We start from the raw sequence: 13,828 nt of genomic DNA on the forward strand, positions 1-13,828 counted from the left end.
TTCTAATATTTTTTGAATCTCTATTCGCTTTTCAAATTTCAATGTTTTTGATTTATTGAAAACATGATATTACATTCCATATCTAGACATCTTGATTTGTTTATTTTCTAATATAAACGTCTTGCTTTTTGTTCTTTAACAAGGTTCTATGCAACATTTCAAAACGGTAAAGTAAAAGTCTAAAAGCATGACCCGACAATGTTTTCTTCGATGTTTACTGGATTCGCATGCGCCTATTAATCTTCCACATAATGTGGAAATAATTCTGGGACGCAATAAAGTAACCAAAATTAAGGACCCGGTTTGTTCTCGTCAACAAAGTAAGTTTTTACTTAACTGCCACTGAACAAAATGATTAGTATTTATGATAAGAAATATGTTGAGATGTAAGTTTGGTGTAAGTGTGTGACAAGAATGTATAAAATAAAGAATGAGCATTTATCAGGAATGGTTAAAGTCACGCCAGTCACGTTACATTGAAATTAGAATGATATACCTGCAAGTCGAAGGAAATAAAAGAAGAGATAGGCCAGACAGATGGAATGGGTAAAAGAGGATATTATGTGTAGAAGTTAGTAATATGTTGGTGTATGAGAGGTGAATGGAAAAGATTGTACACTAACCCCACTTAAGTGCCATAAAGACAAGGAGATTATGAGGCCATTATTATTTATCACTACCATAAATACTATACCATCTACCATATATACTACCATACTTAATATTTATTGCATAACATACCAGAACATGGGAATTATCCTTAATTGAGCTTGCTATGCTTGTGGATTACATACATAGCAAGCTCAATTAAGGATGGCGAGTACATTATGAGGCATACCTGCGACCAGTGGGAAGGAGGCGTACGCATTGGTGGAGTAAAATTAAATAACCTCCGATATGCAGATGATACTACGCTCCTGGCCGCAGATGAAGCAGAAATGTGCACATTGCTGGAGAGAATGGAACGAGTCAGCATTAACTTGGGCCTATCTATCAACAAAGACAAAACCAAAATCATGGTCATAGATAGATCACATACCTTAGGTTTCACTGGCGCACTCAACCTACATTTTGTTGAAGAATTCGTGTACCTCGGATCCACCATCACGAATAATGGCTCCTGTGAACTGGACGTACGAAGAAGGATTGGGATGGCCAAGAGTGCCATGTCTCAGCTACATAAAACTTGGAAAGACCGTAACATCTCGCTGAGAACTAAAATAAAACTCGTTCGCACACTCGTCTTTTCCATCTTTCTCTATGGGGCTGAGACGTGGACCTTAAAATCTGCAGACCGCAAAAGGATTGACGCTTTCGAGATGTGGTGTTGGAGGAAAATGCTCCGGATTCCATGGACTGCATTTCGGACTAACGCATCTATACTTGTCCAACTCAAGGTTAAAATTAGACTCTCCACCATATGCCTCAAGCGTATTTTAGAGTACTTCGGACACATTGCCAGGAAAGACGGAGATAATCTGGAAAAATTAGTTATTACTGGCAAGGTGGAAGGAAAAAGATCGCGGGGGCGCAGCCCGATGCGTTGGTCCGACCAGGTCCGCACTACACTCGAGTCCACAGTTTACGATGCTCTTCGCGTAGCCGGAGATAGGAAAGAATGGCATACCATCCTAAAGACAAGGATTAGAGATGGAGGTGGTCACGACCCTCACACATGAGGAATACGACTCACGGAGGATGCTTGTGGATTAGAGATGAGGCTAATGATTCCTGATTCTTACAATTATTAGTTTTGATTTTTAAATGTCTCTATTATAAAATATATTATGGTTCAATATTAATCCTAACATGTTAGTCCTTGTTCTTACAAGTATTGATACAACTATATATGTTTTCAATCTCTGAACAGATCCTGTGATTGCAACAATAGTAAATGTTTAAGAAGTTACTTATTATAAGCCATTTCAATATTTACCTTTTCAGCTTGTGTTGTTTTTCTGGATTTTGCTCTTTGCTACAAAAACTAATGAATTACATCATTAAAACCACCCAGATCTGACCAACCCACTCTGAAATTAGAGCATTCTCTGACATTTTTGCTCTACAAAAAATAAATCAATTATTCCTTCTTTATAATACCTTCCTCAATGTTTCTATTTAAAATCTCTTTAAAGGCAGATACTATAATCTAGCTAACTAGGGACAATTACATCAACATTTGTATTATTTGCCCCCCCTGTGTTATAAAAAAATACATAGACTATTGCTTTAATTAACAACTTTATACATGCACCAGCATTTCTACAGTCATACATTTTTGTATTTTTACAGTTAGTTTGAAGGCGGACTGTGAAAAATGTGAAGTTGAATTGAAACCCTTAGGTGTGAATCCTAGTGGGTTGGATGGTTTCGCACTAAAGAGGCACGGCCAATACACTGTGTCACATGGAAACAGAGTGGAGATATTATTGAACAATTATATTCATGTTGTGGAATTTGAACCACCTCCTGACGGCTATGAGGCACCTAAGCCAATTAAACGAAACCTAGATGATAGTAGTCAAGAAATAGCACCCAGAAAGAAATCTAAAATAGAATCTGAGCAAGCTGATGTAAAAGAAGCCATGGATAATTCATGGGAAGAGATTGATAGGGGAGAAGTGTATATATTTACAGCTAAAGGTGTGAAATCTAGCAACAAAATAGCTGCATTTGATATGGATGGTACATTAATCAAAACAAAGTCTGGAAAAGTACATCCTGTAGATATAAATGACTGGCAAATTGCTATCCCTCAAGTATCAAAAAAGCTATTAGAGAAAGCGAATGAAGGTTACAAAATCATTATATTGAGTAATCAATCGCCAATTGGTAATGGTAGAGTTAAAATTGAGGATTTCAAAAAGAAAATTGAGGGTATTGTTGAAAAGTTAAATGTTCCTATTCAGGTGTATTTGGCTACTGGAAAAGGATTTTATAGGAAACCAGCACCAGGCATGTGGAAACTTCTTTCTGAACAGGTATGTATTGCTATATTTAAGTGCCTTTAATTTCTTTAGACAAGATAAAGTCCAATTTAGTCAACATAATTTGACTTAGGTCAACTTCTGAATTTTCAATATCATCTATTTAATAAAAATCAATTTATATTTTATATTATTTATAACTCAAGAACAGGCTCAGCTATCCAAACCAAATGTTTAGGCTTTGTTCAGAATATTTAGTAGATGGTTTATGTGAAGTCTGCACAAAATTGGTCGAGCGGTTCTTCATTTCTCACATTTTTGTAGCAAATTAATTCAGGGGTAGTGTAGGGATAGGGTATGGGTAGGGTGGGGGTAGAGAAGGGTAGGGGTTGGAGTAGGGAAAAAGTACACATAAGTCAAAGCGAAGCTTGACTCGGTCTGCTAGTTCACTATAGTTTAACTGCATTTAATTTCTCTAGACAAGATTTAGTCCAATTTAGTCAACATAAGATCAAAAGTTGGTAGGTACACATTACATAGGTCAACTTTTGAAATTTCAATTACATTCATTAGTGTGATGCTAGTCATCACTACAACGCAACACATCAATTGCTCCTACTACCATTTACTTTTAACATAAACCTTGAGTTTCTTTATTTTACAGAAAAATGACAACATAGCCATTGAAATGGACAGTAGCTTTTACTGTGGGGATGCTGCAGGCAGGATGGCAAACTGGGCTCCAGGCAAAAAGAAGGACCACTCCATGGCTGATATACTTCTAGCCAAAAACCTTGGCCTCAAGTTCTATACACCAGAACAATTTTTTTTTGGTCATTCTATTGCTAATGTGCCGATGAGTAATCCTGAGTTTATACCTCAGGAGCTTAAGTCTGAGCCTTTTAATGAAGCATTAATTAGTACTGAGAAAGAGGTAAGAAATTTGTAATCTTTCAGGGTCATCATCATTGTAATCTATCATTAATTTAAAGTTTAAAAATTGTTATATTTTATTTTTGTCACTACTAAGAATATAGATAAATATAATAATTTTAAACAGGCCTGTTAGAATGTTATTTAAGATTTTAAAAAATCCATATTATATTTATTTGCAAATAAGCATTTTTAATAATCCCTGTTCTGAGTACTTGCCTTACTTTGATTTTGAATTACACCCATTTTAAAGAAATACAGAACAGTAACTTTAGGGACAGCACCAATCTGAAGGTAGGAGGGGTATTTAGTCGGTATGAGTCCATGAGGATTTCCTCCCTAAAGAAAAAAAAAGGTGCATGCGTTTATTTTATTTTTTATCCAACCACATTCTAACTCTTATAACATGGCTCTTGGCTAGGCAACTCTATCTTGATTAGGTGACGATATATTATGAGCAAGGTATTGACCTCTTATAATAAAAGGGTGCACGATCATGTATTAAATGTCACATAAAAACTGGTCAGTTTTGCTTTGGCAGTTTTAGAATTATTGGTAAAGAAAATTATACATAAAGTAAAGTAAGGCCTTTAAGTATATTCCAATATTCAATAAAATCCCAAATTCAGAGTAAATTCAACCTTAAGGATTGAGAGTTTAAGGTTGAATTTGCAAATGCGACTACTTGAATTGAGTGAAAATTGGGTTTATACTTTTTTCAGTTGCTGGTTCTAGTAGGTTTCCCAGGTAGCGGAAAGTCAACATTAGCCAAACAGATTGAAAAGAAATCTGGAAACAAATATGTAACTGTATGCAGAGATGTTCTTGGCACTTGGCAAAAATGTGCTGCAGAAGCATCCAAGTTATTGAAGGTCAGTTGTAGTTCTACTAAATATTTGTCGTTCATAGTAATAAGACTACTAACTATAAATAAATTATTGAAATTATCAAAAAAAATAATTCAAAATTAATTTATTACAATTAGGCTTAGTTTACAAGCACTTTTGAAATTTATGTCATGATTTAACAGTTGTAACTGAAGTCTATAACTTAAAATCAAAGTTGAGGGTTCCAACTGGTCCGAGAAGAGCCCACAACATACTCGGCCAAATCATATCATAAAAATTAAAGGAGATGGTCCAAAATTGTATGGAGCCCAGGATCATTGTACCCTGGCGGAAATAAAAGAAGATAACTTTTTTAACTATTTTTGATTATACAAATCTACGAATTTACTTTAATTCTTTCGAAATAAAATTCATTCTCTCCCAAGAAATGCAACACTAGTATAGGTAATAATGGCGGATTGATGACGTTCTCAATGCAGTAGTCGATTTGACGTTACCTGTCTTTGCTTTTTTATTATAATACGTAGATATCTTCGACCATTAATAACAGGACCTGCTTCGCTGTCCGTTACCCCTCTGGCAAAGATCAAAAATCAATGTTAATAATTTATAAAAACTGTTGCTATAAAATCGATGTTTCATTGTTGTAATCGTTTTCGTCGTGTAAAGAGCTAAAAATGCCGGTTTGTGTAGTTAAATGGCATAAAAGACGGCCAAAACCTTGTAATTAAAAGATAGAGTAACGTTTCATTTGTAAGTATTTCTACCATAATTTTATGAAATTTTTAATAAAAACAATTTCTAAAAAGAATCGATTCTTTTGACGGAACAGCAAAAAATCGATCAAGTAATCGAACATTCTATATATATATATATTCTGTGGATAGTCTAAGCGATGTGTTGGTTAGTCTGTGTAAAAATTACGCATGTGTGTATTGCGAGTCAATTATATAGTTGTGTGTAGTGTATGGGCACAGAATATACTTATTGGTGTTAAATGTTTTCGATGTGTGAGTTTACCTCGTACCCTCAAAAAACGACAGACTTTTTTGTTGGTGAATTTGGGTGCGAAACAGGTCCATAGTTTAAATAGCCCAAGATATAGATAGATTTAAACCTTGCAGCAAGGCAAAAGCGTAGTGGTGGACAGTACTAACCCGGACACGGAGTCGCGCGCGCGCTGGACGTCGCTCGCCCAACAGTTGAACGTGCCGTGTCGTTGCGCGCGCATGGCCACGAGCAAGGCGCACGCACAACACAACAACAAGTTCCGGGAGATCATGAAGATGAACCACGTGCCCGTCTCCGACATTGTTTTTCATTCATACAAGTTAGTATGTCTATATGTATTTTGATTTTTAAGCTATTGCATAGCTTTCATCGTGGGCTTTGAGCTCGGCGACCGAATCAAGAAATTCCGTAACGAAAATAAACCTAACACCCCCCACCGTGCCGTGCATCGTCTAATGTCGTTTCTGTTCGGCAGACTTTGGCACGGTGTGCGTGCGACTAGATGCGTGTAGACTAGCTGCTAACTGCTCATAATAGTAGGGGAGCCGAAGAGATTTTTGCAGTTACTCGAGCGCGGCAGATAAATAACAGGGATTATATAATGATTTATTTATTTTGCTATCATCCGCGAAAATTCGGCGAACCCATGCGACAACGTCACCCAGGTCCGACAAAATACTCTCTACGTACGTTTCACCCCGAAACCGGAGCATCCTCAGGAGATGTTGACTCTACAACGTGCAATTGCACGTTGTAGAGTCAACATCTCCTGAGGATGCTCCGGTTTCGGGGTGAAACGTACGTAGAGAGTATTTTGTCGGACCTGGGTGACGTTGTCGCATGGGTTCGCCGAATTTTCGCGGATGATAGCAAAATAAATAAATCATTATATAATCATGATGAACTTCCGCAAAGTAACGCCTGCTTCTATCCAATAAATAACAGGGACTATACCTTGCACATTGTTGATTACCTCCACCAAGTATGAAACCTTAAAATTTGTGGGTACGTTTAGGGGAACCAAAAAAAACCTAACTTAATAAATCAACTCAACCAGCACGTCAGATTAAGATAAAATAGGTAGGTGAGTTAGATTAGTCAGATTAAGATAAAATAGATAGCTAGAAACTGCACATTTCGAAAATCTGACGATTGGAGCTTAACATAATGGAATGGGAGGGTTTCAAAGTTACAAAACAAAACCCTTATATTTAAACGACTTCAAAAAGGAGGTTTCCAATTTGACCGGTATGTTTCTTTTTCTTGTTTTTTTTTATGTATGTACAACAATTATCCCCTTATTATACCCTTATCTGACCCGTGCTGCAAATCGAAGCCAGGACCTCTCTGTTGGGAATCAAAGCACTATCAACTGTATTCGTTCTAAGGTAGAGACTGGATGCTGGCAGCTGTTTTTTTACTGTTGCTTAATTAATAGTTATACAACTTCACTGCCCCAATCTATACTAATATTATAAAGCTGAAGAGTTTGTTTGTTTGTTTGTTTGATTGAACGCGCTAATCTCTGTAACTACTGGTCCGATTTGAAAAATTCTTTCAGTGTTAGATAGCTCATTTATCGAGGAAGGCTATAGGCTATATATTATCTCTGTATTCTTACGGGGACGGAAACCACGCGGGTGAAATCGCGCGGCGTCAGCTAGTGTCTTATAAACTGCGAAACTCAGAATTTTTTATTTCCTGGTAACTCAGTTAGCTACCAGAATCAAGAATTTTCGTAAATAAATAAGTTGATCGTCTCATCGATTTGTAGCTACTCACGAAAAATTAACTTGATAGTAATCAGTTGTAAAAAATGTACTACGGATCCTGGACCATTATATTTTGTTACAGAAACAAATTCGTTGAACCAACAGTGAATGAGGGATTCAAAGAAGTGATTCAAGTCAAATTTAGTCCTACTTTCGAGAACAAGGAAGCTGAAACTATATATTGCATGTATTTATTAGAGAAATAGTATCTATATAATTGTTGGAGATAAAATGAGGAAATAAAATACAATTGTGACATTTAGCAGTTTTTTATTGCAGATCCGATAAATTACAATATACAATGTAGGCTGTAATCGGCAAATAACATATTTACATTATAAATTATTATTTGTTATAGAGAAATTCATGAACTTCAACTACAATGGTAACTATTTTAGAATTTTAGAATTGATCGTGCCGCGATGCAAGAACCAGCTCATGACTAAGGGCCCCGTATGGGTTCGAAACTAGTCGGGCATACTCCGACGTAATATCACGTGAGTTTTAGCCGTGTTTCATAATCAATTAATACAATGGTAACGTTACACAAACTTACAGTTATTGTTTATGCCGTTTTTTGCTTAACTTTATAATAATATTTAGGCCATAAGCGTTTACCACACTTGAACAATATCTACAAATAATATTACCAAAACAAAATACATTATACAAAAATATTTTACTATTGATTTACTATATTTTTGTCAAAATGAATATTATTTTTTCCAAATTACTTTATGTGCAATTCAAAAGGCGTAATAACAATGGCTGTCCAGTTTAATTAATATCTACACTATTGACGGATACATTTTAATGCATGCGGTAAAATAGATGTTCTATTACACCATAAGTCTAGATTTCATACTAATTATGGCAATGGGAGTGACTTTGATCACCCAGACTAATGAAATATGGCAATAAATTATATTGATAGGCTAGTTAACACTTTTTTAAACTAGATTGAAAAAAAAAAAAATATTTTTTCGAGACGTGATTACATGAAAATTTTAGTTTTTAAATATGTTTTTGACTATACGAGCCAAAACGCCTGTCGGCCATGACGGTCTATATTTCAACTGTTTCATGACGTCACTATAATAAATTCCTTACAAACGGAGCGTTTGACAAAAATATTGGTTAACAATAATTTTGAAGTTTAGTACGTAAAGTGCGTTTGTGACGTCAAAAAATGAACGACAGCGTTTTTGACGTTTGGAAAATTTTAAAAATATATGATATTTGAATGCTTAACTTTTATTAATTTGATATTGATAGGTATATTTCGAACCCTTATTCCATATAGTACTACACGAAATTAATATTGTTTATATTAAATTTGATACGAGTCAACTACCCTATTAATTTCATATCGGGCGAGAGCATAGTAGTCAGATCTTTGTAATTTTATAAAAGCTGTGAGTTTGTCTGCACGACACTCTTTCCTTAGGTAAGAACCATAATTTTGGATCTTGGCCCTGGGACTGCGGGAGGTAGCAGGTAACAAACGACCTTAAAGGTCCAAATAAAAAGTATAATGTTTGAAAATTTTCTCTCTCATAATATTAAAAATCATATCCTCCTCGCCAGACACTTATGTTTCGTGGTTACCCTCATATGACATAGTTTAGTACACTTTCACGTAAAAAATACCCTTTATATTTTGATGATTTAAGCCTTGAGGCTTGGACTTGGTTATTAACTGTTTTCTCCTAAAGCCACTATGATCCAAATTCCATGGTTGCAGTGGCGTAGCGTGCCTGGGAGGGGTTGATACATGGCCCCAAATGCAGGGTAAAGATTTCAAACAAAAGATCTTGATTTCAAAGAGAAGATCTGACTATCACAGGCTCTTAGTCTTAGATCATTAGGTACAAGTGATGGAAAGGCTGATAGACATTATTCATCGCAATAAGTAGACCACTCCGACTCCATTATTCTCACCCTCTCTTCACGTGAAGATAATTGGCATGAAGTGTATGCACAAAAATATATCTACATCGATGACAAAAATACTTAAATATTACAACGTCAACGTTAAAATAAATAATTCTATTTCAAAAATAAAATTAAGAAAAAAACATGTTTGAAGACTTTTTAACCGACTTCCAAAAAGGAGGAGGTTCTACGTTCGGCTGTATGTATGTTTTTTTTTTTTTTTTTATGTATGTCCAGCGATAATTTTGTCAATTATGGACCGATTTTGAAAATTCTTTTTTTGTTTTGTAGGGTTTACTTCCAGGGTGGTCCCATTTTTGTCATGTCATTTTTTTCATGACTTGGCACCGCCTTCAAACTGATCAGAAGGTAGCACATAGGTAGGATGTTATTTTTTGCTTTTTAGTTAAAGTTATTTTTTGAGTTGGAAGTCGGTTGAATTTTTTTTAATAAAATTTTTTAATAGGTAGGATTAATCAAAGGCTTTTGTCATGGACGGATAAAATATTATGTTGATGAACTTAGATAGGCAGCGTGGTAGGTAGGTACCTATTAGGTATGCTTTTCTGCCTTGAGAAAATTATACGTAGGTATACCTACCTATAATTTAAGATTAAGAACCACTCTTTTCACTTTACTTTTGCAAGCGTTCCTTCAACAGTGATATGAAGCTATGAGCTACGAGTATGAGCTAATAAAGTTTTACATTATTATTTGTCTTAAGTAATGAATATTTAGGTACATCCAATTGACAATCATTTTAATGAACTTGTTACATTTAAATAAGTGATATTTTTAAATCTTTACGATTAAGTACATTTATGATTTATATGCTGATTGCATTTGAACTTATCATTGTCACAATCATAAAATAACCACGCGGAATATACCTACTATATCTATCCTTTGCAATAGAACTTTTTATATTTTTTTTGTACCTATGTAAAAGTTCAAATGCAGTCAAAATGCAGTCCTATAAACTACGATCTAGGTACAACTATAGACCATAGAGTCAATTAAAATTTCGTTTGAAGTAATTTTGTAGTTATATATTCGTATTAAAAATGAGTATTTATAGCAACTAACGCGTGACGTAACGACAAATATCAAGCAATACACAGCAAATCCTTTTTATTAGGGAATGATTTTTGTCACGTGTACTATAAAGTAATGCGACACTTACCCAAGTTTCTAATTTGCCAAAGCGTGATTTAATTAAGTTAATTAGGACATGGCGTAAAGCTTCGGCTTTGAATGCTAATCTGTTGACTAGTTTGTCAAGGGTACCATACGTCATGCACTAATGTGCTATATTTATTTTATACCATTTTATCGCAATGTTGTTCGGTATAATGAGGGTAGAATATCGTCAAATATGGAAAGGTCAGTATTATAGGTGCTATCCTATTTATTCGGCAATGATTATTACCGCATTCGCTACGCGTCATTCGTCAGGATCTATGTTTTCCTCTTCGTCTATCAGATTGTCCAGACTCGAATCCGAGTCATCCTCTTGTCATCTGCAATTATTTTTTAATTAAAAACTACGATACACGAGATTTGTATTTGGTAGATAATAGAAATGTTCGGGGTAGCTAGGTATATGGTGATCGGATCAGAAATAAGATCTGTAACAAACATAGCTCATGGAGTCGTCAAAGCAGCTGAACTGGCAATGGGCGGAGCACATAGTTGGGAATTCCCTAAGCGTTGGAGTGACGCCCGCGTACCGGAAAGTGCAATTGTGATTGGATCAGAAATAAGATCTGTGACAAACATAGCTCATGGAGTCGTCAAAGCAGCTGAACTGGCAATGGGCGGAGCACATAGTTGGGAATTCCCTAAGCGTTGGAGTGACGCCCGCGTATCGGAAAGTGCAACGTTAGTCAACCCCACTAGGTAAATTGACTACCTAATACCTAACTATCTACTTATAATATTACGAGATCCGTCTTACGGAATATACACCTACAGTCGTCTGTTATTTATTCGGGATAAGAAATAAATGATAGAAAATATTCACATTGACACATTGCAAATAGGTTGCCTAGTGAAATTTCGCCCGGTGATTATTAAATGATTGCAGTGGCGTAGAGTACCTTGAGGGGCTCTGTATCAAAATTATTTGGGGGGCCCAATTAACGAGCGACAAATCCCGAAAAATCTCTTTAGTTTTTAATTTAGGTACTCTACCCTAACTCTTTCACCATAAAGTATTCCTTTTTTTATTTTTGTCATATCTGCAGTTTTTGGTTTATTCCCCCGTGGAGGACAGCCAGATTAAGTAATATTGTAGATTACTTTTTGCAAAATGTTGCTTTCACACGTAAGGTTTATTAAATTTATTTAATCTACTTCCCTCTTTGCTTAATTGAAAAATAAATAGGTACCTTCTTTATAGTGTAGTTGAAACTTTTGTAAATGCCGTTTCATAGGAAGTATAGGTACAGCTTAGAGATGTAATAAATGTCTCATTACCTGGCTATATACACGGTGTCGATGTGAGTAAGGCGGGCGTTGGTGAGAGGCGTGGCCGAAGCTACGTGTCGCAGCTTGCGCTTCTCCAGTGTGCTCCTAGCTTGCTGCACTGCCAGGTCTCCGCACCAACGTTCGCAGCGGGCGTAAATTACTACTCCTGGAGGACCAAATATCAAAAAGTTATTAAAAATGTTGGCGATTCCACACTTGGTTGACTGACGACATTACGCGTGTTGCAGGAAGTCGCTGGAAACAGGCGGCACAGGACCTCTAGCCACGTGGCACGTCGATTCTCCTTCTACAAACTCTGATGCTTCGATAGTTAACAAATGTATGGGAATGACATTTGCTATCGACAGGTCACGTACGTCATTCCCATTTTGTTAGTTTTCGAAGCGTTAGCGTTTCTAGAAAAAAAGTGACACATAGCTACAGATCCAGGACCCTTTGATTAAACTTTGTATTTCGCTACATGACGTCTTTATCCAGCAGTGAACATTAATCGCTACGATGATAAAGATGAAGACGATTAAAAGTTTTTAAGTTATATGTGTTGCTAAATAAATAATTGAAATTGGGAGGGTAGGTACTCTGAAATACCATCAATTTATGGCTACTGCGATACTTACCTGTAGTTGTTTGCTTGGGATTTACTCTTTAGACCATCTAATGTCCTGAATTGTTTTATAATTATGACATTATTAAGAACATGGAGTAAGTTAGAAGATAAAGTAGTTATTTGGATTTCAACTATCGAAAAAGAAGGTAGTTAGTTTACTACTTTTGTATGGATTCTGAAGCTCAACAAAATACTTACCAGCACCGGCAAAGAGTATGATCGCAGGCCAAGAGCTGACGAGAAGTGGTGTGAGTAGCAAGGCAGATATCATTAACGTCAATGGCCCCTGCATCTTCTCAAATTTTCTCGAATCGATGTTGTGTGCCGGTTGCCATGTGCTGAGGAATGTTCCGCATATCCAGACTAAAACAATTATTTTGTGAGGCACATAAATAAGTACGTAGTTAAGTATAACTTAATAAAGAAACTTTTCCACAGACAACACAGTTCAAGTTTACGATTTCTTTTTACTCTGGAGAATGCAACTATACGCTTGGCAAATTCGTTGGTAACACCCTATAATCCGCGGGTGCCGGATGGTCTTGCCGTGCGATGCCTTGCGCGCACGACTTCACACCCGCGCAGCCCCCCCCCCCTCTGAATCTGCTATGCATAGATATGCATGATGTTATGCACTTCGCTATCAACACACTATCATTTTTATCGGAATGTTGTTGGAGGTAGGTAGGTACATATTATGTTCCTATTCCAAATTTGCCTTAAATAGAAATACTAATAATAATTCATGTGAGTAATATTATTTTTAAGTTACATGGTATTCCAGTCGCAAACATTGGTACTCGCAAATCCTCATTGCAGAAGCCGTAAGCAATGAAAGCGTCGGCGAAAATCTGCACCATTGCCCCTACTGCCGACCAGCGAGCACCGCTCAAACTTGGGGGGGTGGGCAGGCTGGCTACTGGGATCGCGGTCACCACCTGTAAGAGGTAAGTAGGTATAGTGTAGTTTACGCAGAGGCCATACATAACATATATAAAGTAGGTATGCTAAAAAACCGATCAAGTGCGTGTTGGGCCACGCGCAGTATAAAGTTCCGGAGATTAAGTTGGCACTTTAATCGCTTATATGTAATAGACAAAAATACCGATAACTATACCCTACAATATGATATAAACAAGCGAAAAAAAAAATTCATCCCCATGTACATGTACCCTAATAAAATTTATTTTTTAAGATTTTATTTTACGACTTTGTTCAAATTTTTAATGCACATATTCATGCTAATTTACAACTTTCTAGTAATAATAGTCTCTGCGCAATACCGCGGACGGACAGGAACGGACA

The 13,828-nt window shown here is 36.2% G+C and overlaps 2 protein-coding genes across 2 annotated transcripts in view; one reads left to right on the forward strand and one right to left on the reverse strand.

The window, feature by feature from the left end:
- The first annotated feature begins 8 nt into the window (after positions 1-8).
- LOC112044462 (uncharacterized protein F21D5.5) lies at positions 9-7,753 on the forward strand. Its single transcript, XM_024080327.2, has 6 exons — positions 9-320; positions 2,293-2,981; positions 3,592-3,861; positions 4,583-4,732; positions 5,833-6,038; positions 7,574-7,753. Exons 1-6 carry the CDS (start codon positions 188-190, stop codon positions 7,695-7,697), a joined length of 1,572 nt encoding a protein of 523 aa, XP_023936095.2. The 5' UTR covers positions 9-187; the 3' UTR covers positions 7,698-7,753.
- Positions 7,742-13,828, reverse strand: part of LOC112044469 (uncharacterized) — a 20,118-nt gene continuing 14,031 nt past the window's right edge. Inside the window, exons 12-13 of the mRNA XM_052885400.1 lie at positions 11,905-12,061; positions 7,742-10,946 (exon numbers count right to left, since the gene is read on the reverse strand). Coding sequence (XP_052741360.1) covers positions 10,943-10,946; positions 11,905-12,061 — 161 coding nt within the window. The 3' untranslated portion in view covers positions 7,742-10,942. The remainder of the gene's footprint in view (positions 10,947-11,904; positions 12,062-13,828) is intronic.

This window comes from Bicyclus anynana, chromosome 14 (genome assembly GCF_947172395.1).
Source record: "Bicyclus anynana chromosome 14, ilBicAnyn1.1, whole genome shotgun sequence".
Classification (NCBI taxonomy): Eukaryota; Metazoa; Arthropoda; class Insecta; order Lepidoptera; family Nymphalidae; genus Bicyclus; species Bicyclus anynana.

Excerpts from the sequence above, each read along its gene's own strand:
- LOC112044462 (XM_024080327.2), top strand. The coding sequence starts at position 188 with ATGACCCGACAATGTTTTCTTCGATGTTTACTGGATTCGCATGCGCCT. Across the intron at positions 321-2,292 it reads GGTTTGTTCTCGTCAACAAA|TTAGTTTGAAGGCGGACTGT; the intron begins GTAAGTTTTTAC and ends GTATTTTTACAG. Across the intron at positions 3,862-4,582 it reads TAATTAGTACTGAGAAAGAG|TTGCTGGTTCTAGTAGGTTT; the intron begins GTAAGAAATTTG and ends TACTTTTTTCAG.